A 20,462-nucleotide genomic window follows, 5' to 3' on the forward strand; every position below is an offset into this window, starting at 1 on the left:
TTAATTGGAGGAAGGAAGCTGCCCTGGCACCAGACAGGTGGGCAGGCCTGCTCCTAGCTGGAAGTAAGCATCCCTAGTTCCAGCACCCTGCGGGGCATGTGGGTGATTTGGCCCTGGAGACCCTCAACCCAGCCTGAGGCACCTCCCCCCAACACTGGCTTTGCCAATTTAGTCTCTAGGCAGTAAAGACCGGCCCTCCCCATCTGTCACTAAACATCCAGAGGGGGAGGCAGACTTCTTATCCGTCTCCTTGAGCTAGGCTCAGCCCCCTCCCATCCCAGGAGGCTGGGAGAGGAGGTGGACAACTGAGAGGCAGACTAGAGAGCCACTAAGGGATAGATTTGGGATACAGACAAGAGACGGAGCTGGGGATGTGATGTCTGCCCAATTTGACCTTAAATGAAGAGAATGCAAATGAGATGCAGACGATATGCAAATGAATGGGAGGATCTCAGAATTAACATTCTGGGTGGTGTCAGCTCCACATCCAGGACCCCAATGCTGTTGCTAATACTCCCCTTCTAACCTTCCTGGGTTAAGTGGCACTGGCCATGACTTTGAATGGGAAAAAGGATCCGAAGAAAAAAAAAGGTAGAACTTGATTGGGTTAGGACAGCAAGACCTGGGAAGCAGAACTCCTTTCCGCTTCCCCGCCCCCATCCCAAGCACCACTCGGGCTGCCATTGTAACCCAAGCAAAGACCACGCTCTAGGTTACGCTCGGACGCACCGTCGGTTGCTATGGGGACCTCCCTTCCCGTCCAGGCCTGAACCAATGGGCATCACCGCTGATGACCTCATGCCCCAGGCCAGGGGGTTCTATTGGTTATTTGAAAGCTAGAGTCTCTTCAACAACTGCGTCACCACCCGGGATCCCCCGACGACCCCAGCTGGCGCGGCCCACTGAAAGAGGAACATGCTGGGAGCTTACAATTTGCTAATGAATGAATAAGGAAAGGAAGGAGGGAATTAATGAAAGGGGAGAAGAAAAAAGGGAGGGGTCACATAAAAAGAGCAAAACTTCAGGTTTTAGCTTCTAGGGAAAGGTTTTAGCTTCCCCAGCAAGTGTGGAACAGGATCCCAGTCGGAGACCCGGGCTATCAGGTTCTCAGAGAAGCGAGACAGAGTGATGCAAAGATGAGGGGTTTTCGCTTCGTTTGGGAGAGACAAGGGCAGGCCCAGCAAATTGAGGACCCCACCCTCGGCCATCTAGCGCCGCTGACTTTAGGGGAGATCGGTGACGCCCCAAAACCTGCAGGTCTGCCCAGCCTCCTGGAACCGCGCCCCGGAACACGCCTCGAGGACTTCTCATGGGTAGGGCCCAGTTCCGGAAGATCGCCCGGTGCCTTTGGCTCATCTAGGCCCCGTGAGCGGACTTGGCTCTCGCTTTCCTTGGGGACGCGCCCCGGGACTGAATACGTTGTCCGCATAGGGCCCAGGCTGTGAGCAAAGGGAGGGTAGGGAGCGGCTGGCTTGTCTTGAGGCCTGCGGCCCTGCCGGCCTGAGTGTGCTACCCACACCCGTCCGCCCGCCCAAGAGCGTGACTACCCAGGTGTCCACCCTCACACCTGCAGGGAGCTAGGCGGCTGGCGAGGGCAGGTGTCACTGTCAAGTGTGCGCGTTTGCCTGACAGTGAGGGCGTGTGAGTGCGGGGAAAGCCGACTGGGCCCCGCGTCTCTTTCGCACATGCGTTCTTATCAGCGGCGGATCCGCGCGCCGGCCACAGCCTCGGGAGCGAGCATGCCCGGCTTGGTCCGCGAAGAGCGGGTGTCTGGGGCGGCTGGGAGCAGGGTGAGGCCCCTGACCGCCACAGTCTTCAGTGCAGGGCCGGGGCTCTAACCAGTCGTTCCCGGACTGCGCCGCCTCTGGTTTTACTGGAGAGGGACGGGGGTAGCAGGATAGTCGGTTTCCACGGTGACATTAGACACCCTCCTGGATGACAGTAGAGACGGAACTCGAACTTGGAACCAGAAGACCGAGCCCCTAGCTCATACACTGCTCTCTCCACACCCCTGTCCCTCGGCCGCGCTAAAGATCGGGTTTTGGGGTGGGGGCCCTGACACGGATACGCAGGCAGGGGCACCTACAGATGTGGCATTTTATGAAAGTGGCCCTGTCGGCTCCTCCCGCGGTGCTGTCCTCCACCCCAAGCCTCAGTTAGGGTAAAGGCACTAACCCGGAGGGACAGGGGTCCGACTCAGGTGTGCAAAGACGTGGGGCAGGATTCACTGTCTCCAGGATTTCGGTCTGGTCTGTCAGTCTCCGGACCACCCCCGCCTCCCCGCGCGCGCATGTTCACACGCCGCCTCTTGCCGCCGCAGCCCCGCCGAGCTAATCAGCACAACATCCACCTATCGATCGCTGGCTGGGTGCCAGGCGGGCCGGCACTGTGCCAGTGGAGGCTGTGGGGCACCAGGGCGGGTAGAGCATAGCTGCGGGGGGAAGGGGCACCCCTTCCCTGGCTCCCTCCAGGACACCGTTCAGAAAGAGGGCCCCGCTTAGGTTTAGGGGGCATCGCAGCCTTGCCTCCCAGAGGTGGCAAGAGACCGTGTGGGGCCGAGAGCAAAGGGGGCCCTCCCTCCTCAGCCCCACCCCCTCCTCCTAATAAAAGCCAAGAACAAAGAGGCCGCTGGGGAAGGAGGCTTTGATCTGACCCCATCTTCCCAGTTCTAGGCCAGGCACCACCCAGACTGCCCTTGGGGGGGTGGAGGGAAGGAAGCCCAGCTCTTAGGGACCCAGGCATTCTGAAAGCCAGGTGCTATCTTTCTACTAGCCTGTGCTTTTGCCCCAACGCCCTGCTTGGTGCTACCACAGCTTGGGCAGTGCCCAAGTAGGTGGGCTGTCAGGAACACCTGCCCCCTTCTCAGCGCAGGAAGGCAGCTAGGGAGGAGGGGGAGGGTGTCAAGCTCCACAGCTGCTGCTGGCACCCACCCCACACTGCCCAGAGGGGTGCCCATGCAGGTCTGGCATGGATGGCCTGGGCACAGCTGGCAAGGAGGTCAGGCCAAGCCAAGCTGAGAGCAGAGGCCACAGGGAGTCCCCATGTCAGGGAAGGAGCCAGAGGGCAGTAGGTTGAGGAAAGCAACAAAAAGATGGGTGGTTTATTGAAGGTTTGGTTCAGAAAGATACTTAGAAAAATATAATACAGTGCCATGAAATTCAACCTCATGGTAAGTCCGTCTTCACAGAAGACAAGTGAGTGACCCCCCACCTGGGGAGGAAAAGGTGCTGCCCCTGGGAAGAGGCCCACTGGGCACAGATGGCAGGCTGGTCTTCTTCCTTGCCCTGGTCCAGCAATCCACATGTTTCCAGGTCTTCGGCCTTGGCCCCGAGCAGGCTCCATCCCACCAAATCCCAGGCTTCTGGGGGGATGGGATGAGAACATCAAAGCAGTTGACAGAGACCTTATGTTTGTCTCGCCTCTGCTCCAGGGTGCCCAGGGCTGTCTGCTGCTCCCCTGCAGCTCCTCTTTGGCCTAAGATGAGGAGGCCAACACCTGGAAGAAGGTCACCTCAGACCCTCTGACCTCTTCCATTTTGTCTGTCCTGCTTGGCACTCCCAGCTCAGGTAGGTGGCAGGGGCTCTCCTCCAGGGAGTCTTGGAAGGGTTCTGGGTCCTGGGGGTGGCAGGGTCCGCTTGGCTCAGAGAACTCTTAGGAGACGCAGAATTGGGAGCAGCAGCAGGAGCAAGAGACAGAGGGGGCTGGGAGTGGCCCCCCCTTGCCACCCTGACGTGCCACTCTCTCCAGGGCTCCCAACAGGATGGGCCGACTCAGGCTCTGTGAGGGGGAAGGGGCAGCAGAGATGGGTCCTCCTGGTTCAGCAGCCTCCTTCTCACGCTCTCCATCAGCTCTTCACCCCCCTCTCCTCTTTGGGGTCTCCTGAACTAGCCAATCCTTTCCCATCATCTACCGCCCCCATCTTCTCTAAGCCCCAACTTCCAAGTCTACCCCAAGTTGCCATTAGTGACCACCAGTTCAGTTAAGCCTTGGAGGGCCTTGCCCCTGGAGATGCCATTCCCTTGGCCCTACATACAGGGGTGCAGTGGAAGCTCCCACAGGCTAAATGGGGGAGAAGAGACCCCTCTTTTTTTTTTTTTTTTAAGAGCCGCACCTGAGGCATATGGAAGTTTCCAGGCTAGGGATCGAATCAGCTGCAGCCACCGGCCTAGGCCACGGCCACAGCAATGCAGGATCCAAGCCACATCTGTGACCCACACCACAGCTCACGGCAACGCCAGACCCATAACCCAATGAGTGAGGCCAGGGATTGAACCTACATCCTCGTGGATACTATTCAGGTTCTTAACCCACTGAGCCACAATGGGAACTCCCAAGAGGCCCCTCTCTGATGCTCCCAGATTCTTCCCACGCTTCCCCTCATTCCCGAGGGCCCCCTCACTAGCCAGAGGGTTGCTCCCGTGCCCCAACCCACTCACTGTCCTCCTTGCAGCAGACAGACACCTGGAGCCTCAAGCACTGGCCAGGACTCTCCGGAGTTGGCACTGCTGGGTGGCGGAATTGGGAGGAAGAAGTTAGCACAGGCTAGTTGGCATGCCTCGGCCTCTGTTTCAAACCGTCCCAGCTTCTCGTCTTTCCAGTTCCCTGGAAAGCTTTTCCTTATTTTGGGGCCACATCTAGGTGCCAGGTTCCCTCTGTGACCCTGCTCATGTCCCCTTTCCTAGCTCTTCTTCTTTTCCCCTCCTCTCTATGGGCTCACTCAAGATGTCCCCCCCACTTGGTCCTGGCCTCAGGCCCCCTGCCCGACCCCTCCCCACCGGGCTGGCCTTCATTCCCAGCCCTCTCCTTCCCCTGCTCCCCAGGCTCTCTGCCTTAACTGGGGGGCAAAGGCAGGCAGCCCCATCCTTCTCCCCACCTGCCCCAGGGGGCGCTAGTGTGCCCATCCTCACTCACAGATGTAGTAGTAGGTCTCTCCAGGCAAGAACTCGAAGCCCAGGGAGAAGGGTGTGAAGCGCTGAATCTTCTCTGAGAATCGCACAGGGCCAAAGGGAGCAAAGGGGCGGGAGCACTCCCAGCGCTTGAAGGCACCTGGCCCCTCCGCCTGGCAGGCCTCATAGCCCGACCAGTCCACCATGTATAAGGCAAAGGTCTCCGGGCCCTCAGGGGGCCCTGGGCTCTCATAGTGTGGGCAGAAGATGTCTAGGTAATCCTTGAGGCCCAGCTCCACCACGGCGTCTCCTCGAAGCAGCCTGCAGGCAGAAGGCAGGTGAGGGCAGAGCGGCTCACGGCGCAGCGCATCTGGGCATGAGGATCAGAGGTACCCCCTTCCTAATGGTCCCCGCCGGCCAGTCCCCCACCCCATGGAGACAGCTTCAGAAGGCCTGAGTTCCCCAGACTGACAGCTCCTGAGAGACAGAGAGTGTGCGAGGAATGGATGAGGTAACTGATTCACAGGTTCAGAGGGGTTCAGGGTCAGCGGTGCCTAGAACTACGTGGCTCAAATGTGAGAAGGCCACCCACCAAACCCTAGTTTTCACGTTGGAGCTGCCACCCATCTCTCTAGCCCTAGTGCCCAACATGGCCTGGCATAGCACCTGTGCTTGATAAATGCTAAGTGGATGGTTGCTAAGTGGATGGGGCCGAGGCAAGGGGGACAGATCTGGGCCCATCATGCAGTCACAGACCAGAGAGGGTGACCGGAACAGTATCCTCAGTAACAGATGCAGAGAGAGGAAGGCTGCCTTTTAAGACCTCAGTTCAGGGGTTCCCATCATCGTGGCACAGTTGTTAATGAATCCGACTGGGAACCATGTGGTTGCAGGTTCGATCCCTGGCCTTGCTCAGTGGGTTTAGGGATCCAGTGCTGCCTTGAGCTGTGGTGTAGGCCACAGACACAGCTCGGATCCCGCGTTGCTGTGGTTGTGGTGTAGGCCAGTGGCTACAGCTCCGATTCGACCCTTAGCCTGCGAACCTCCATGTGCCACGGGAGCGGCCCTAGAAAAGGCAAAAAGACAAAAAAAAAAAGACCACAGTTCAATGCTAAAAAGAACGCCATAGTTAAAAAAGAAAGAGAGAGAGGGGAAGAAAGAAAAAGAAAGGCAAGGAAGGAAGAAAGGAAAAGAATGAGAGCGGATGGTGGGAACCTCCTTTTTTTTTGCCAGGACAAGGAAGTGCCAGACATGGAGGGGAGCCCCATCCACATATCCCCCAATCTTTGGCCTCCTCAGGAGAAAAGATTTCCTCAGGAAAAAGATTTCACCTCTTGGGAGATGCCCAGGGGGAGCCAGTACAGGTGGGAAGGTCTGGGGCAGGCTGCCCTGCCCCCCAGGATCAAATACCGTGCGAACCACTTTCCCTCCCTCCCCACCAGACACAGCCCAGCACGCCTCACCAAAGGCCCCAGCCCTCTCTCAATGGGTGGTCTCAGGACCACCTGCATCAGGAGTTCTGATTAGAAATGCAGATTCCTGGGCTCAGCTCAGACCTCCTAGAACACTAGCTGGGCCTTTGTATGTTTTGTTCCAAGGGATCCCCAGTGCCTGGAAAAGTGTCTAGCACAAGGACAGCACTCCATACATATTTGTGGATTGAACGAATGAGCCAGAAACCTCAGAGTTAAGGGCTAGGAACCTGAGTTTTTACTAAGTCCTCGAAGTGATTCAGAGGCAGTGGTCTGGAACAGAGAGAGGAATTCAGATTCGGAGGACAACAACAGATTTTATCGCATGGTACTGGTATTGTCCTGACCTGTCCTGAAGCCTGCTCACCCAGGGGTCCTTTGGGTTCCCAGAGGACAGAGCCTAGGTCTTCTCTCTAATCCCCAGCACCCTAGCACGGGTCCTGGAACACAATACACTTTTAATAAATGTTAGTGAGCGAACAAACGGAGTCACAGATTGTCTCAAGTAGAAAATCAGAAAGGAAAACAGATGGAGACATCAGAGCAGCAGGGAGAATTGGGGAGGAGGATTTAACAGGAAAAAATATCGAGGTTCAAAGGCAGACAGCTCAGGAAAGAGAAAGAAATAATAGTTTATATCTGTACAGCCTGCACCTCTTTCACACACATGATCTCAGTTGGTCCGCCTGATTTCCCAGGGTACTAGGCGTTATTAGCCCATTTTACAGATGAGATAAGCGAGGTTAGGGAGGTCAAACGGCTTGCCCAAAGGTGATTCAGCTAGAAGGGCAGGGCCGAGACTGCACAGAAATAGAAGGACTAATAATGACCGAGATGAAAGCAGCACTGCCAGATGAAATCAGGAGAAAGAGCGAGCGCCAAGGGGGAGGCCAAGCGACCAGAAGAGTAACGCGCTTTCACAAAAGTAAAGCCCCCACCCTCCCTCTCAAGTCAGCCCGCCCGGAGCGGAGTGGGACCGAGGCTGGGGATCCGCGGGAGAGAAGTGAGGGGGGCGGGGCTCGGAGTGCCGGCCGAGGCCCCCAAGCTCCGGGTTCCGAGACCCTACCGACTGCCCTCTGGGCCGGGGTCCTCCGCTCGCCCCCCAAAGCGTGCAGGCGGGGGTGGGGGGCCCCGGGCACGCCTCGCCCCTCCCTCCTCCCCCGCCGGCTCAAACAAAGGAGCCCTAGCGCGCGGCCAAGCTCAAGCGGCGCCGCGCACAGAGCGAGTGTCGGGCGCGCGCCCGCGCCGGGCGCGCGCAGGCCCGGCTCGCCCTTCGCCGGGTTCGGCCCGGCTACCTGGGGTTACTGGAGTTCCAATAGACCTCGTGGCGGAGACCAGAGCTCCCTCTCAGAGGGGAGCTGAGGAGCGCGGCCCAGAGGACAGTCCGCAGCAGGGGCTGCAGCCGCATCGCCCCCGGGGTCTGGTTTAGTCTGGCCCGGCCTGTCCCGGCCCGCTTCGCAGTCGCGGCGAGAAAGGTACAAAGTGCAGAGGAGGGGGGTGTGGGGGGGCTTTGCGGGTAGGGGGGTGGGGTGCCGACACACAGGCCCGGCCTCCAGATAACTTTCCACCAATGGGGGCGCGTCTCCGCCTCTTCATTCAAAGCCAACTCTGATTAACCTTCTGTGCGCCGTGGCGCGCCGCCCGCTTACCAAACTCTCGCTAAGGCTGGACTGCATTTCGAGAGGGCGGCGTGGAGGGGCTTAGTTCACTGTCTAGGAGTTGTTTTAGGGAGGTCGTGTCTTTCATGTCTGTATTACTACTGAATAGAAAACCCTATTAAATCTTTGGAATATTTAAATATGTGCCCATGCTTTTTGCTCAGAAAGAGGCAAGTGAGACACGGGCAAGGATCCACCAAGCTTGTCCAGCCATCTTAGGCACCATTGCTCGTTTTTCTTTGCATACGTAGGGACAGCGCGAGGGGAAGGGACAAATCGCCTCCTGGGACATTCCCTCCACCCCCACAGAGCCTCAGGTGGCGAGCTTGATGCTCGTCTCGGAGTCGGCGCCTGTCCCTTCCCGCTCCACACCTTCGTTCTCGGTGAAGGAAGGCCCCAGTCTCAAAGACGAAATAATGAGGTGGTTGCGGCCGGTACAAAGCACCTTTGTTCCTGAACCCTCAGGTGGGGGCGGGGGAGAGGAGAGGCAGGTGTGCGGCCTTGGGATCGTGGGAGCCGCCGCCCCGCCCCGCCCCAGCTCCGGGGCTCTGAGAGCACCAGCCAATTCCATTTTTCCCAGCCACTGGTCAGAGGGTGGGGACGGCGGATCCAACAGCTTGGCCGGTTTGTCGATGGCCGCCGCCAGAGGCCGCGCAGGGTTGGGGGCAAGGACATAGCGACTGGGGGCGGCAGAGAGCGTACAACCCCCTTTGTGGTACTGAACTGTGCAGAGAGTCATCCCAGGCTGGGCATAAACGAGCCGCGAGCGGCCCGGGGACACTTGCGAACCCAGCCTGGGACTCTTGCGGGCCGGACTTCGTCTGGGGCGGCAGCGTCTCCTGGCGGCCAGACCTGGAATCGTGGCATGGGAGACCCTCCTTCCTTAAGCAGACAAACTTCAAGGCGCGCTCCCAAGACCTTACGTTTATTGCGGCTGAGCAGAGACAGGCTACGTGCACCTCCCTCAGCCCCGTCCAGCGCCCAGCCCCTCCCCAACCACCAGCTGCCACTGCATGGGTGGGTCCCCAGGGTGCTGCTCGACAGTGCAAGTAGGTGCCTGGTCTTAGGATGCCTGCTCCGTAGCGTCCAGGCTCCAGCTACTTCAGTCGTCGAGGGGGACTCCGGCGGTCGGGTCCGCCTGTTGAAGTCCTAAGTCCAGGTTGGAGGCAGCAGAACCTCAGAAGAGGTCAGAGGTAGAGGGAGGACATTGCTGGGGGTGGCGGCGCAGGCCTGGGATGTGGGAAGCCAAGAAAAAGGTCAGAGGTCCCCTTTCCCCAGACGACTCACCCCGCCGGCCCATCCTTACCTCCCCACCTTCCTTACCTGGAGGGTACCACCGGGGGCGGGATTCCAGCTTCAGGGCCGGGCAGGTCACCTGAAGGGCGCCAGCCCTGGGGGTCAGCAGGCAGTGGCTTTCTCGGGGGTGGGGGCTTGGTAGGCCCCTGAGGCTGAGAGAGAGAAGGCAGGAGGCCAGCTTGGGAGGGAGTATCATGCTGCCCACCTCCAATGCATTGGTGCTGGGGAACCCCAGCTTGAGGGGTGGCACTAGAAGTCACCTTTATCTCCAAACAAACCTGTCACCATTAAAGATGCCCCTGGGATCTGTGCCCTTAGGCACAGGGGGCATCTTGCCACGGGCACCACTGCCAAGGCTACCAGCACCACAGCCCTGGGTGAGGGAAGAGGCTGTGCCCTTCTCTCCCCCCAGTTACCTTCGGGCGCCTCAACACCGGGTCAGCGGGCAGAGGGCGGGTGGGGGGATTGGGTCGGTCAGCCAGCGCAGCCTGAACAGAGAAAGGGGCAGTAGCTATGAGAGCACAGCCAGGGGCAGTGGGCATGCAGTGGGTCTCCCGAAGGGTTCAGGTCCACATGCAGATTCAGCCAGGGGCAGGACAGAATGAGCACATGCACACAGGGCTTGAGTTCATGCCAGCAGATGTCTCAGGGGAGAAAAGTGTGGGTCACTGTGGTGTCCCTGGTCAGCTGCAGTCCCGCCACTGACCACCAGATGGTGGTAGAAACCAAGGCAGGAGGCTCACCCTTTGCTGCTTCTGGGGCTCAGAGTGTCTGTAGGCTGAGGGGCACCCTGGTCCCCTAATGAAGAGCGCCACTGGCAGGGAACAGGGATGAGAACGGCAGTTGGGCACCAAGCCTCCCACCTGCCCTGCCCAGATTTACCTGGAGTCTCTTGGGTACGGGGTCAGGAGGCAGCGGCCTGGAGGGAGGGGCCGGGAAGCCAAGAGCACTAGCCTGCTAAGAGAGCAGGAGAAGCAGACAGGCAGGGGGGGAGGTGGGTTGGGGGAGGGGGAGGGGGAACAGAGAGACAGATGCAGGCAGAGAGGTGTTAGCACCCAGGGAGGGGCAGCCAGGACCCTAGGGGTAGTGGGGGCTGTGCATGCAGTTATTCAGTTGCATGCAGAGGGGGTGACACGTGGTGGCATGGACATGCAGACTACCTCCGCACACAGTCCTGTCATCAGATCCAGAGGGCTCAGAGCAGGGGCCCTCAACCAGCCCTTCTACACATGGTGAACAGGGCCTCATCAGGTCCTGTCACACTGAAGGTCACTCCGAGTACCACACCCTCATGCCCTCCGCTGCTGGGAGCACAGGTAGACCCACCTTTCAAAGCCACCGGCTTGGCCAGCTCAGAGAGCTCAACACTCCCTCTTCTAGGTGACTGCCCCTCCCCAGTCCAGGCTGGACTCTGCTTCTCAGCCTGCAGCCAGGGGAGGGGAGGGGAGGACTGGCCCTGACTCCTCTGATTGACTCTGGGGCAAGGCACGTCTTTCTCTGAGCCTTGAGCCTTCAATCCCTGACACCCCCTGTCCCCGCCCCAGGGCCCAAGCTGGATGCCCGGCCAGGGCGGGGCCCTCTCTCCTCTGGCACAGGCTTACCTTGGCACCTGGCATCAGAGGGGCCCTCTGTGGGGGTCCTGGGCGTTCCGGGGGACCCGACTGGGCTGCCCTGAGCATGGAGAAAGGCAAGGAGGGAGAGGGCTCAGACTCGGACCCTGTTCTCCACCCATATGCAGCCCTTGCGTGGGCTTAACTCTTTGTGGCCCCTTGGAGTGTGGTTTAGGCCAGATCAAAAGTGGGGAGGGGAAATTGATCAGCCTGAAGGAGCCCCCCCTCCCCTGGCCCCATCCTCAGGTCAGGTGAAGAGTTCCCTGGCGCATGTAGGAAAGGGAGGTGTGTGGGGTGTCAGGTGTGGTCTGAGGGGCTTGGGTTCAGAACCAGGCGTCGGAGACGTCCCAGGGTGGGGAGGGCTCAGAGCTGTTGAGAAAGTTGGTAGCAGGGAGGCTGGTACCTGTATTGGCAGCTGGGTCCCTTGAGCTGGCAGAGTCGCTGGCGCAGGCGGGCACGGTGCCAGTAGCTGGCACCAAGCAGTACCAGGACTAGCAACAACAGGAGGCTGAGGGGCAGTCCTGTGGTCAGGGAGCTGGTGGCTGTGGGGCGGAGCAAGGGCAGATTTGAAGGTGGGCAGGGCTAAGAACTCTAGACCCAGGAAGAGGCGGGGTTGGGAGTAGGGTGGGCAGGGAGTGAGGTCAAGTGATCAGAGAAGGTGAAGCGTCAGGGGTCACAGAGTCAGGGAACCAGCAGTGAAGGGGTCAGAAAAAGGGGGTGGTGAAGGATGCCCCCCATATGCCCCCGCCCCGCACCCCCTGCTACCTCTGATGTGGGTGATGCAGTCCGGGGGTGCCCAGCCCTCCTCACAGTGGCACTGTCTGTTGCTGTTGCAGACCTAGGAGGGATAGTTTGAACAGTGAGAAGCTTTGCACTCCGGGCCGTGTTTCCAGGTCCCCAGCTTTTCAAGATCTCAGGTATCCATGACTGGAAGGTGTGCTCAGGATGATGGGGTGGAGGGTGCCCGTGCTCTGGAGAGAGGGACTCTCCATCTGTGCCAGAGGAAATTAGGTCACACTTGCCCTGTGAGCGCCTTCTATCTGCTGCTCCCTGTGCTAGAAACTTTCATACTCGTCTCAGGGGCCCCGGGAAGTGGGTGCTATTATGCTCACTAGTGAGATGAAGAAACAGAGCTCAGAGAGGTTAATAACCTGCCCCAGGTCACACTGTTAAGAAGTGGTAGGTGTTCCCGTTGTGGCTCAGTGGTTAATGAACCCAGCTAGTATCCCTGAGGACAAGAGTTTGATCCCTGGCCTCGCTCAGTGGGTTAAGGATCCGGCGTTGCCGTGAGCTGCAGTGTAGGTCGCAGACGCGGCTCGGATCCCGCGTTGCTGTGGCTGTGGTGTAGGACAGTGGCTATAGCTCCGATTAGTCCCGTAGCCTGGGAACCTTCATATGCCGCAGGTGTGGCCCTAAAAAAACAAAAGATAAAAAAAAAGAAAGAAAGAGAAAAAGAAGTAGTAGAGCAAGGATTAGAACCCATACGTGTCTATTCCAAAGCCCACCATTCCTTTCCTTCCCGGAGGCTCCCTCCTGCCCTTCCCACCCCCTGTACCCGCTCACCCCATGCCCATGGCATTTGCTTCGACATTCCTGGGCTCCTAGGATTTCCACGGGCTGGCATCGGTGGTCGAGGCACACCTGCCCCGTGGAGAGAGAAGGGCAAAGGTCATGTTCTCACTGGCCTTACTGTCACTGGGAGGCCAACACGGCCAGGGCCCACCCCACTTTTACAGTTGGGGAAACCAAGGCTCACAGGCTGGCAGAGCTCGGCTCCATCTGAAGTGAGGACCTGAACTCCCCTCAGTCTGTGCCATTTGCGCTGGTGGCTAGTGAGGCCCAGGCCATAAGCAGAGCCCGGTCCAGATGCCCCTCCCCCCCTGGTCCCGCCCCCTCAGGCTGCTCACCAGGCCAGGGCCACAGGCTGTACCAGGCAAACTCAGGAGGGGCTGAGCCACGTCGTTGCCCAGGTCCAGGTGTACCCGGCTGCAGTTCAACTTGAGCTGGGTCCCATTGGCTTCCAGTACCTCCCAGTGCAGATCCCGGGCTGAGCCCAGCAGAGGCTGGGCCCTCCCCACCTGGCACTGAAGCTGCCCACACATGGCATCTCTGGGGTTAGGGAAGAGGTGCAGGGTCAGTGGGGGTGGAGCCAAGGCTCCCACCAGCCCAGGGGAGGGTCCAGCTTCCCTCACTTACTTAGCGGCACAGGACACGTAGCTGCCACCAGGACTTCGCCCACAGTTCCCGAAGGCGTTCCCACGTGTATTGGCAGTAAGGACGCAAGGCGGCGGGGCAGGCTGGGCCCCAGGCCCCCAGAGAGCCTGGCACTGCTGGGCATACGAGGCGCAATGCCCGTGCACGCACACAGCCTCTCCACCAGCGCATGGCTCGCCGTCCCCCAGGCTGATGTCAGGGGGGCACTGGGAGCTGTCTCCTGGGCAGAACTCAGGCAAGTCACAGTCACCTCTGGGAGGGCGGCACTGCCAGCCAGCTGGGCGCAGCTGTGGAGGGTGGCCAAGCATCAGGGTGGGTGCTGGACAAACCAGGCCCTGGGGGTCAGAATGACCTTTCCCATCCTGGCCCCTGGCAGGTGGGCTCTGGGTGGGAGAGGCCAGTCCAGTCTGTGCCCACCTGGCAATTTTGACAACAGAGTCCGTCAGACGCGCACTGTGCCCCTGGCCTCAGCTGGCAGGTGAAGTAATCGCAGCAGGGATCAGTGCAGTCCTGCGGGCAAGGGCATGGGGTGGCGGGGGTGGGGTAGGGGGTGGGGGAGCCTCAGAGCCGGCTGGGCCTGAGCGCCCAACCCAGTCCCTCCTCCCAGAGCCTGAATCCAGAAGGATGCACACAGCAAGGAAACGCTGGAGCCGGATGGAATAGGTGAGCTGTCTCCCCAAGACAGGGAGGTGGGGAGAGGGGCTCAGGGAGATGGGAGAGGGCCAGGAGCTGGGGTGAGGGCGCAGAGGGAGTGAGGCGAGGCTCTGGAGGAGGGGGCTCACATCAGGGAAGCCGCAGTCACACTGCTCTCCGGGCTCCACCAACATATTTCCGCAGACACTGGCCATAGAGGGCAGACCGGACAGCCGTTCAAAGAGGCAGCTGCCCATCCCGCCCAGGAGGGCTTTCTCCAGGGCCTGTCGACTGCAGTTGCTGAAGTTCAGGCCTGGCAGGAAGCTGGGGATGGCGGCAAGGAGGGTTGGGGCTGCGGATGGCCGCCCACCCCTGCCCGCTCCCCTCCCTCCTCCAGCTACTCACTCTGTGGAAGCCTCCATGATGCAGCTCTTGGCTGGGGCTGGACCTGGACAGGGGCAGCTGTTCCCAGGTGAGTCATGGCCCAGGCCCAGGCTGTGGCCCAACTCGTGAGCTATGGAGGAAGCGACTCCCAGGATGCTTGTGGAGTGGTCCTGTCATTGGGGAGGGGATACCCCAGGTCCAGCACCAGCCTGACGGCTCCTGTTCTCTCCTCATCTGATCTCTTGGGCATTCAGCAGGCACCGCCTCCCTCTTTAAGTGCTTCTAAAGTAGAAGGAGAGCCCAGGCCTGGGTGGCAGGAAACCTGGGTGCTGGCTCAGCTCTTTTCCCCCTCTCTCACTATGTGGCCCTGGCAGAGCATCTCTGCCTTCTTTTTTTTTTTTTTTTTTTTTTGCTTTTTCTTAGGGCTGCACTAGCAGCATATGGAGGTTCCCAGGCTAGGGGTCAAATCGGAGCTACAGCTGTCGGCCTATACCACAGCCACAACAACATGGGACACCAGCCATGTCTGCGACCTACATCACAGCTCACGGCAATGCCAGATCCTTAACCCATGGAGTGAGGCCAGGGATCGAACCCGCAACCTCATGGTTCCTAGTCAGATTCATTTCTGCTGCACCACGATGGGAACTCCAGAGCACCTCTGTTTTTTGGGGGCTCAACTGCTCCCTCCTCCCCCAAGAAGTGGGAAGAGCTCCCAGGTAATAAAGACTATATACATTAACGAGCCAGACACAGGTCAGGGGACCCCAGGCAGCAGAGTCCACATCACGTACCCCGCCTTCCATACGCTCGGCTTTGGGGTTAGTAATGTAGGGGGTTCAGTGACTAAATGGTACCCCCGTTGGGAGGAACTGCCTTGGGGATGAGGAGGAGACACGGAAATAGCTCACCATGTTCACGCCTCCTGAGAAGTCAGGAGAACAGATGGAGTTCTGAATGGCCATGCCCACCATGGGCCCAGAGAATGACGTAGCGCTGTGGGATGGAGAGGTCAAAGGTTAGGGCCAAAAGCCAAAGTGGCCAGAGCTTCAGGGCCTCAGGTAGGGGAGTCGGGGTGTGAAATTGGCCAGGCCGGGGCAGAGCCAGGCCCTGCTCGCTGAGCCTGGGGAGGCGAGGGGGGCGGGGGTGTGTGTGTCTTACGTCACCAGCTGGGCACTGTCGTGGGGCAACCGAGGCAGCAAGTCTGTCTGGCGCCAGTGGAGGAAGCTGTCTAGTGTGAGACCTGGGTCCTGACTTATCTCTATCAGGTCGTGCTGGGTCCAGGCCTCCAGGCCCACTAGGGCCACCCGGACATTCAGAGGCCGGAAGAACTGCAAGAGAACTGAGACTCAGGAGAGGGGTTCCTGTGCTCAGGGGCCATAAGGATGCTGCGGGGCCCGACACTCACTGTGTCCAAGAGGAGGGCCACTTCCAAGGTACGGTTCAGCAGGTGCTGGAAGTCCCGGTACCTCCGGACCTGGGGGTCAAGAGAGGTGACCATGAAAGGCGGTCGGGCAGGCAGAGGTCAGGGGAGGACATGCAGGGGCCAGCAGGCTCACCTCAGAGTGATCAGCCACGATCACCAGCTCAACAACTTTGGTCTCTGTCACCACGTCCCGCCTCCACTGCGGACAAGAGGAAGGAGCGTCAGGCACAGCCACCACTCACCAGCGGCGGCCACGTAGGGCTAACCAGGCTGTGTCCACGCCCACTCTGTGTGGTCACACAGTGAAGAGCCCGTTTTACAGAGAACCAAGGAGAGCCTGAGAGGCCAGGGATGTGCCCAAAGTGGACTAAGAATAGGCTATGAAGCTGAGGGTAGAGCCCTGCTATTCTTGCTTTAAATTCAGTGCTTTTTCCAAATTAAAAAAAAAAAAAAAAAAAAAGCCAACACCATCAGATATTTAACTATGCCAGGCAGCGTTCTAAGCACCGTCAAATACTTAACACACACCAGACAGAGTTCTAAGAATTTACATATATGTGATCTTCACAGTAAGCCTATAAGGTAAGTAATTTTGCTCTCCCCACTGAATAAATTAGGAAATTGGGTTCTTACTGCTTTATGATAGGTCACTATGTATTGGCTACATCCAAGTGAGAGATGCATATGGATGAGGGGTTTTTTTTTTGTTTTGTTTTGTTTTTTTTTGTCTTTTTGCCATTTCTTGGGCTGCTCCCGCAGCATATGGAGGTTCCCAGGCTAGGGGTCAAATCAGAGCTGTAGCTGCAGGCCTATGCCACAGCCACAGCAACGTGGGATCTGAGCTTTTTCTTTGACCTACACCACAGCTCACGGCAATGCCGGATCCTTAACCCACTGAGCAAGGGCAGGGATCGAACCCGCAACCTCATCGTTCCTAGTTGGATTCGTCAACCACTGAACCACGACGGGAACTCCTGGATGAGGAGTTTGAGTCAAGTACTTGCATCCAAATCCTGGATATACCATTTATTAGTTGAGGGGGTCTTAGGCAAGTCACTTAACTGCTCTGAGCTACTTTTCTCACAAAAAATAGAGCTATAGACAGTACCTACCTCCCAGGGTTGCTGGGAAGCCAAAGAAGAGTGTTCACAAAGAGCCTGGTACTGGGAAATCGCTCCATTAGCAGGAGCTCTTGTTACCGTGAACAAACAGCTCTGAGGGCCCGGGGACCAGCCCTGGGGACACCAGAAGCCCAACCCCCCTGCTCTTCATCCTCACCCTGCGAATGTGATGCTGTCCCGTGGGGTGCTCTGGTGGTGCCTGAATGGGCACAGGGGCAGGCCAGCTCAGGGCACAAGTGTGGCCTGGCAGGAGGAGGTCTTGGATCCGGGAGATCACAGGAGGACCCTGAAGACCCCCGGGCCTCTGCTCCAGGGCGTAGCTTCTCTCTGGGGACAGAATCACCAAGCCCCTATGGAAAGATGCAGGTCAGAACACTTTCTAGCACCATGCCTTGTGTCCCCTCATTCTGTCCATCTTGGCTCCTGTACCTGAGCCCGGAGCAGGTGCAGACAGAGACCCAGGAATCGGTGTGGCCTTGCACTCTTCCCTGGTAGCAGCAATTCTCCTACAACAGAGGCACAAATGCCGGCTTGAAGGCCAGGCCAGGGCATGAGCCCAGGAGACTAGCCCGTTGGTGCGGACACACGATGTCCTCCCGCCCTCCAGTCGTCCCCTCCCTTCCTCCCTGGCACTAGAAACGAGGTATAAGATAGCCAGACTCACCAGAGTGTGTCCCTCACTGACCACCCGGGTGCCATCAGGCTGGTACCACACCAGGGTCGGGCGGCCTGAGACAAGTTCCCTGCAGAATGAAGAAAAAGGAAGGCAGTGTCAGCTGTCTCCCAGGGTGGTGCAGTGACAGCCTGAGGCCTGGAGGTGGTAGATGGGTGGCTGGGGGGCAGGTAATCTCCTCCACCCTCCTGCTTCCCCTGGAGGCAGCAGAGTAGGGTGGCTGGGCCTCAAACTCTGCTCGGCTACCTGGGTTCCATTCTAGTTTTCACCACACACTAGCTGTGGGACCTTGGGCAGGGTATTTAACCTCTCTGTGCCTTGACTTCATATATGAGGCCCATAATAACACATAATAGTGGGAGATCCTGTCACGGCTCAGCGGAAACAAATCTGACTAGCATCCATTAGGACGCAGGTTTGATCCCTGGCCTGGCACAGTGGGTTAAGGATCCAGCGTTGTCGTGAGCTAAGGTGTAGGTTCACAGACGTGGCTTGGATCTGGCATGGCTGTGGCTGTGGCGTAGGCCGGCGGCTACAGCTCCAATTAGACCCCTAGCCTGGGAACCTCCATATGCCGCAGGTGTGGCTCTAAAAAGACAAAAAAGAAAAAAAAATACACAATAGTATCTACCTTATGGGGTTGTTAGGAGGATTAAATGAGTTCAAGCTCTTAGCACGTGGCACGTGGCGATGCTCTATAGGTTGTTAACCATGTCGTTGTTAATGTTACCACTGTCAGTATTACCTAGTCTGTAGCAGCTCCAGGATATGACTCTCACCATCCAATTCCAACTTGATCCGCAAAGCCTCAGGCAGACCGGTCTGTGGGCACCAGAGGGCATGTCACCTCCCTGGCCCTGCCCCAAACTCCTATCTTCTCTAACCAGAAAACCTCAGGCCCTTAGGAGAGCACCAACGATTAGATCATTGGTGGGGGGATCCCAAGGGAGGGACCAGGAAGCCCTGCCTGGCCTGGGGCATTGTTCTGGGGGGTCGTGCGGGGAGGTCAAGGAAGGTATCCTAGCCCCCCCTTCTCGGCTTCCTGCCCAGAGAGGAAGCACGGTGGAGCACCCGGTGTGGGCCCCAGCCCTTCCTCTGACTCAGCTTTAGAATTGGGAAGGGAGGGTATTTGGTGAGGCCCTGACCCTCTCCAAGGCCCCCCACTGAGAAAACTGACAACAGGGGACCCAGAGAGCAAGTCTGGCCTCAGAATTTCTCCGTGGAGATGGATGGGTTGGGCGGGGCCGAGGCAGACAGATGTGTGCATAGAGGGGAGAGGGAGCTAAGTGAAGCCAGGTGCCGGCTCTGCGGAGGGAGAGGCAGCCAGACCTGGGATGGCCATGCTGCAGTGAGGTCCACTTGGTTGCTGCTCCACCAGGCTTTGCCTCGAGACACCTGTTTATTCAGGATGGTGCCCGGTGGGGGTGTGTTTCTTTATTTGGGGGGCGAGGGAGGCTCACCGGAAGCACCTCTGCTAGGCTGAGGGTGAGGTTGTCCTGAAGGATCTGGGGCTCCAAAGGCCCATTCAGGGCCTCCTCTGGCCTCATCTGCTCCTCCTCAGTGCCACCTGCAGAGACCCCGGGACACCCTGAGAGAGTGCTGAGAGAATCAGCACCAGGACTGGGGAGGGGGGGTGCTGATATCCTTTGACCCACCTGGCTCCCAGCATAGCCAGGCCCTTCTCTGCTTGAAGGACTCCTGCATTGCATGCTGGGACTTAAAGGAGACTACTAAACGGGGCGGGGGGTGAGGTGGGGCGTGCCTCTCTCCAATTTTTCCCTTCCATCCCACCAACTCATCCACAAGTCCCCAGAAAGAAGTTCAGTTTGTCCAGCCTGTGGCCCCTCCCGGTCCCCCCTCAGGCCAATCCCAGGTTCTCACAGGGACCCTCCCCCAGTTCCCATTCCCTTCCAAAGACCCCCCCCCAGCCCCAGGAACGCCCCCACTCAGGACTGGGCGAAGCCTTGTGGCCCGGTGCCCACTCACCCTCCCTTTCCTCACATCAGAGATGCCGGCAACGCCCATTTCTGGGTGAGCAGTGCAAACACCCCCCTCCCTAAACACCCCTCATGCCCAACGAGGCACACCCGCTCCCCACAGCCTCCGCTTCCTCCCGGAGTCCGCCCCCTGCCCTCCACAATGGTCCTCTCTCCTCCGGACACTCCACCCGCGCCTGCCCTCTCGGCCCCCGGCCCAAGACAGCAGCGGGAAGTGAAAGTTCCAAGGAGGAGTTGGTGTCCCAGTCTCTTTCCCGGCCAATTCTCCCCACTCCCGACTCCTCCCGGACCCCCTCCCGCCCAGCAAGGCTTCTGGTGGCATCAGCACCAGGGTGAGCGGTGTCTGGCCGCTCAGGCCTGGGATGAGGGACCAGGAAGAATTCTCTTCGCCAAACCCTAGGAGTCGTGCCTACTCGGCGCCCTGGCACCGGGTGGAACGGGCAGCTAGGCCCCAGAGGAGCGAAGACGTCAGTCCTGGGGAGCAGCGACCCTCTACCGCGATCCCGAGGAGGCGCTGGTCCAGGCCCCTCGGTGCCTGATGCCGGAGCCTAAAAGTGTCCGCAGGGACGGAGCAGGGGAAAACCGGGCAGCGAGCGCCGGCATCCCCCCTCCTTCCTTCTCCATTCCATCTCCGAGTCGCCGAGCCCTCGGTCCAGGACAGCAGACCAGGGCGGGCTGCGCCCCGGTTGGGGTCTCCCAGGGTCTCCAGCCGACCCCAGGACCCCAGTGCCTCCCGACTTACCCCTGCATCCTCCCAGTCCGCCCCCGGCCCGCTCCTGGCTGAGCACTCACCTATATCTGGGAGCGGCCGGGAGGGCAGAGGGCTGCCCGCACCCAGAAGCCCCAGAGCCCAGAGCAGCGCCAGCCGCATGGCAGCGGGGCCCGGGGCTGGGCGAGGGCAGCAGGTGCTGGGCCGCTCGCCGAGGAGCAGCGGCGGCCGGGTCTGCTTCACGCACCTCCCGGCGCAGAGCGGTCACCAGGCTCCGCCCGGCCCCCTCCCACCGGGCCCAGGGCCAGGCTCCGCCCCCGGGAAGGCCCCGCCTCCGCCGAGCGCCCAGTCCCAAAGAGGCGGGGACTCAGCCAACGACTCAG

General features: G+C 59.3%; 2 protein-coding genes across 28 annotated transcripts; both read right to left on the minus strand.

The window, feature by feature from the left end:
* Window positions 1-3,071: 3,071 nt before the first annotated feature.
* EFNA4 (ephrin A4) lies at window positions 3,072-7,842 on the minus strand. 7 transcript variants are annotated; one of them, XM_085022809.1, is made up of 4 exons: window positions 7,680-7,842; window positions 4,912-5,207; window positions 4,437-4,505; window positions 3,072-3,777 (listed from the first exon to the last, which is right to left on the minus strand). In XM_085022809.1, the coding sequence occupies exons 2-4, from the start codon at window positions 5,090-5,092 to the stop codon at window positions 3,641-3,643; spliced, it is 387 nt and encodes a 128-aa protein (XP_084878935.1). In that variant the 5' UTR covers window positions 5,093-5,207; window positions 7,680-7,842; the 3' UTR covers window positions 3,072-3,640. The 7 variants fall into 7 exon arrangements, with proteins under 7 accessions (XP_084878935.1, XP_005663388.1, XP_001929361.1 ...); XM_005663331.4 differs by having other exon boundaries at window positions 4,437-4,502; window positions 7,654-7,842; XM_001929326.4 differs by having other exon boundaries at window positions 7,654-7,842.
* Window positions 7,843-8,925: 1,083 nt separating this feature from the next.
* ADAM15 (ADAM metallopeptidase domain 15) lies at window positions 8,926-20,345 on the minus strand. 21 transcript variants are annotated; one of them, XM_085022813.1, is made up of 25 exons: window positions 20,163-20,345; window positions 18,834-18,940; window positions 18,119-18,195; window positions 17,365-17,443; window positions 17,130-17,206; window positions 16,858-17,050; window positions 15,713-15,778; window positions 15,562-15,630; window positions 15,315-15,484; window positions 15,065-15,149; window positions 14,175-14,323; window positions 13,919-14,093; window positions 13,554-13,646; window positions 13,119-13,423; window positions 12,830-13,031; window positions 12,486-12,563; window positions 11,688-11,760; window positions 11,326-11,464; window positions 10,914-10,983; window positions 10,639-10,735; window positions 10,473-10,535; window positions 10,056-10,126; window positions 9,729-9,800; window positions 9,340-9,464; window positions 8,926-9,246 (listed from the first exon to the last, which is right to left on the minus strand). In XM_085022813.1, exons 1-25 carry the CDS (start codon window positions 20,239-20,241, stop codon window positions 9,204-9,206), a joined length of 2,757 nt encoding a protein of 918 aa, XP_084878939.1. In that variant the 5' UTR covers window positions 20,242-20,345; the 3' UTR covers window positions 8,926-9,203. The 21 variants fall into 21 exon arrangements, 15 of the variants coding, with proteins under 15 accessions (XP_084878939.1, XP_084878940.1, XP_005663389.1 ...); XR_014844136.1 differs by lacking the exons at window positions 10,473-10,535; window positions 10,639-10,735 and adding an exon at window positions 10,195-10,269; XR_014844139.1 differs by lacking the exons at window positions 10,056-10,126; window positions 10,473-10,535 and adding an exon at window positions 10,195-10,266.
* Window positions 20,346-20,462: the final 117 nt, after the last annotated feature.

Source organism: Sus scrofa, chromosome 4 (genome assembly GCF_054392235.1).
Source record: "Sus scrofa isolate SSC_HxYL_T2T_F1_AM1 chromosome 4, Sscrofa_HxYL_maternal_Yorkshire_Landrace_v2.0, whole genome shotgun sequence".
NCBI lineage: Eukaryota > Metazoa > Chordata > Mammalia > Artiodactyla > Suidae > Sus > Sus scrofa.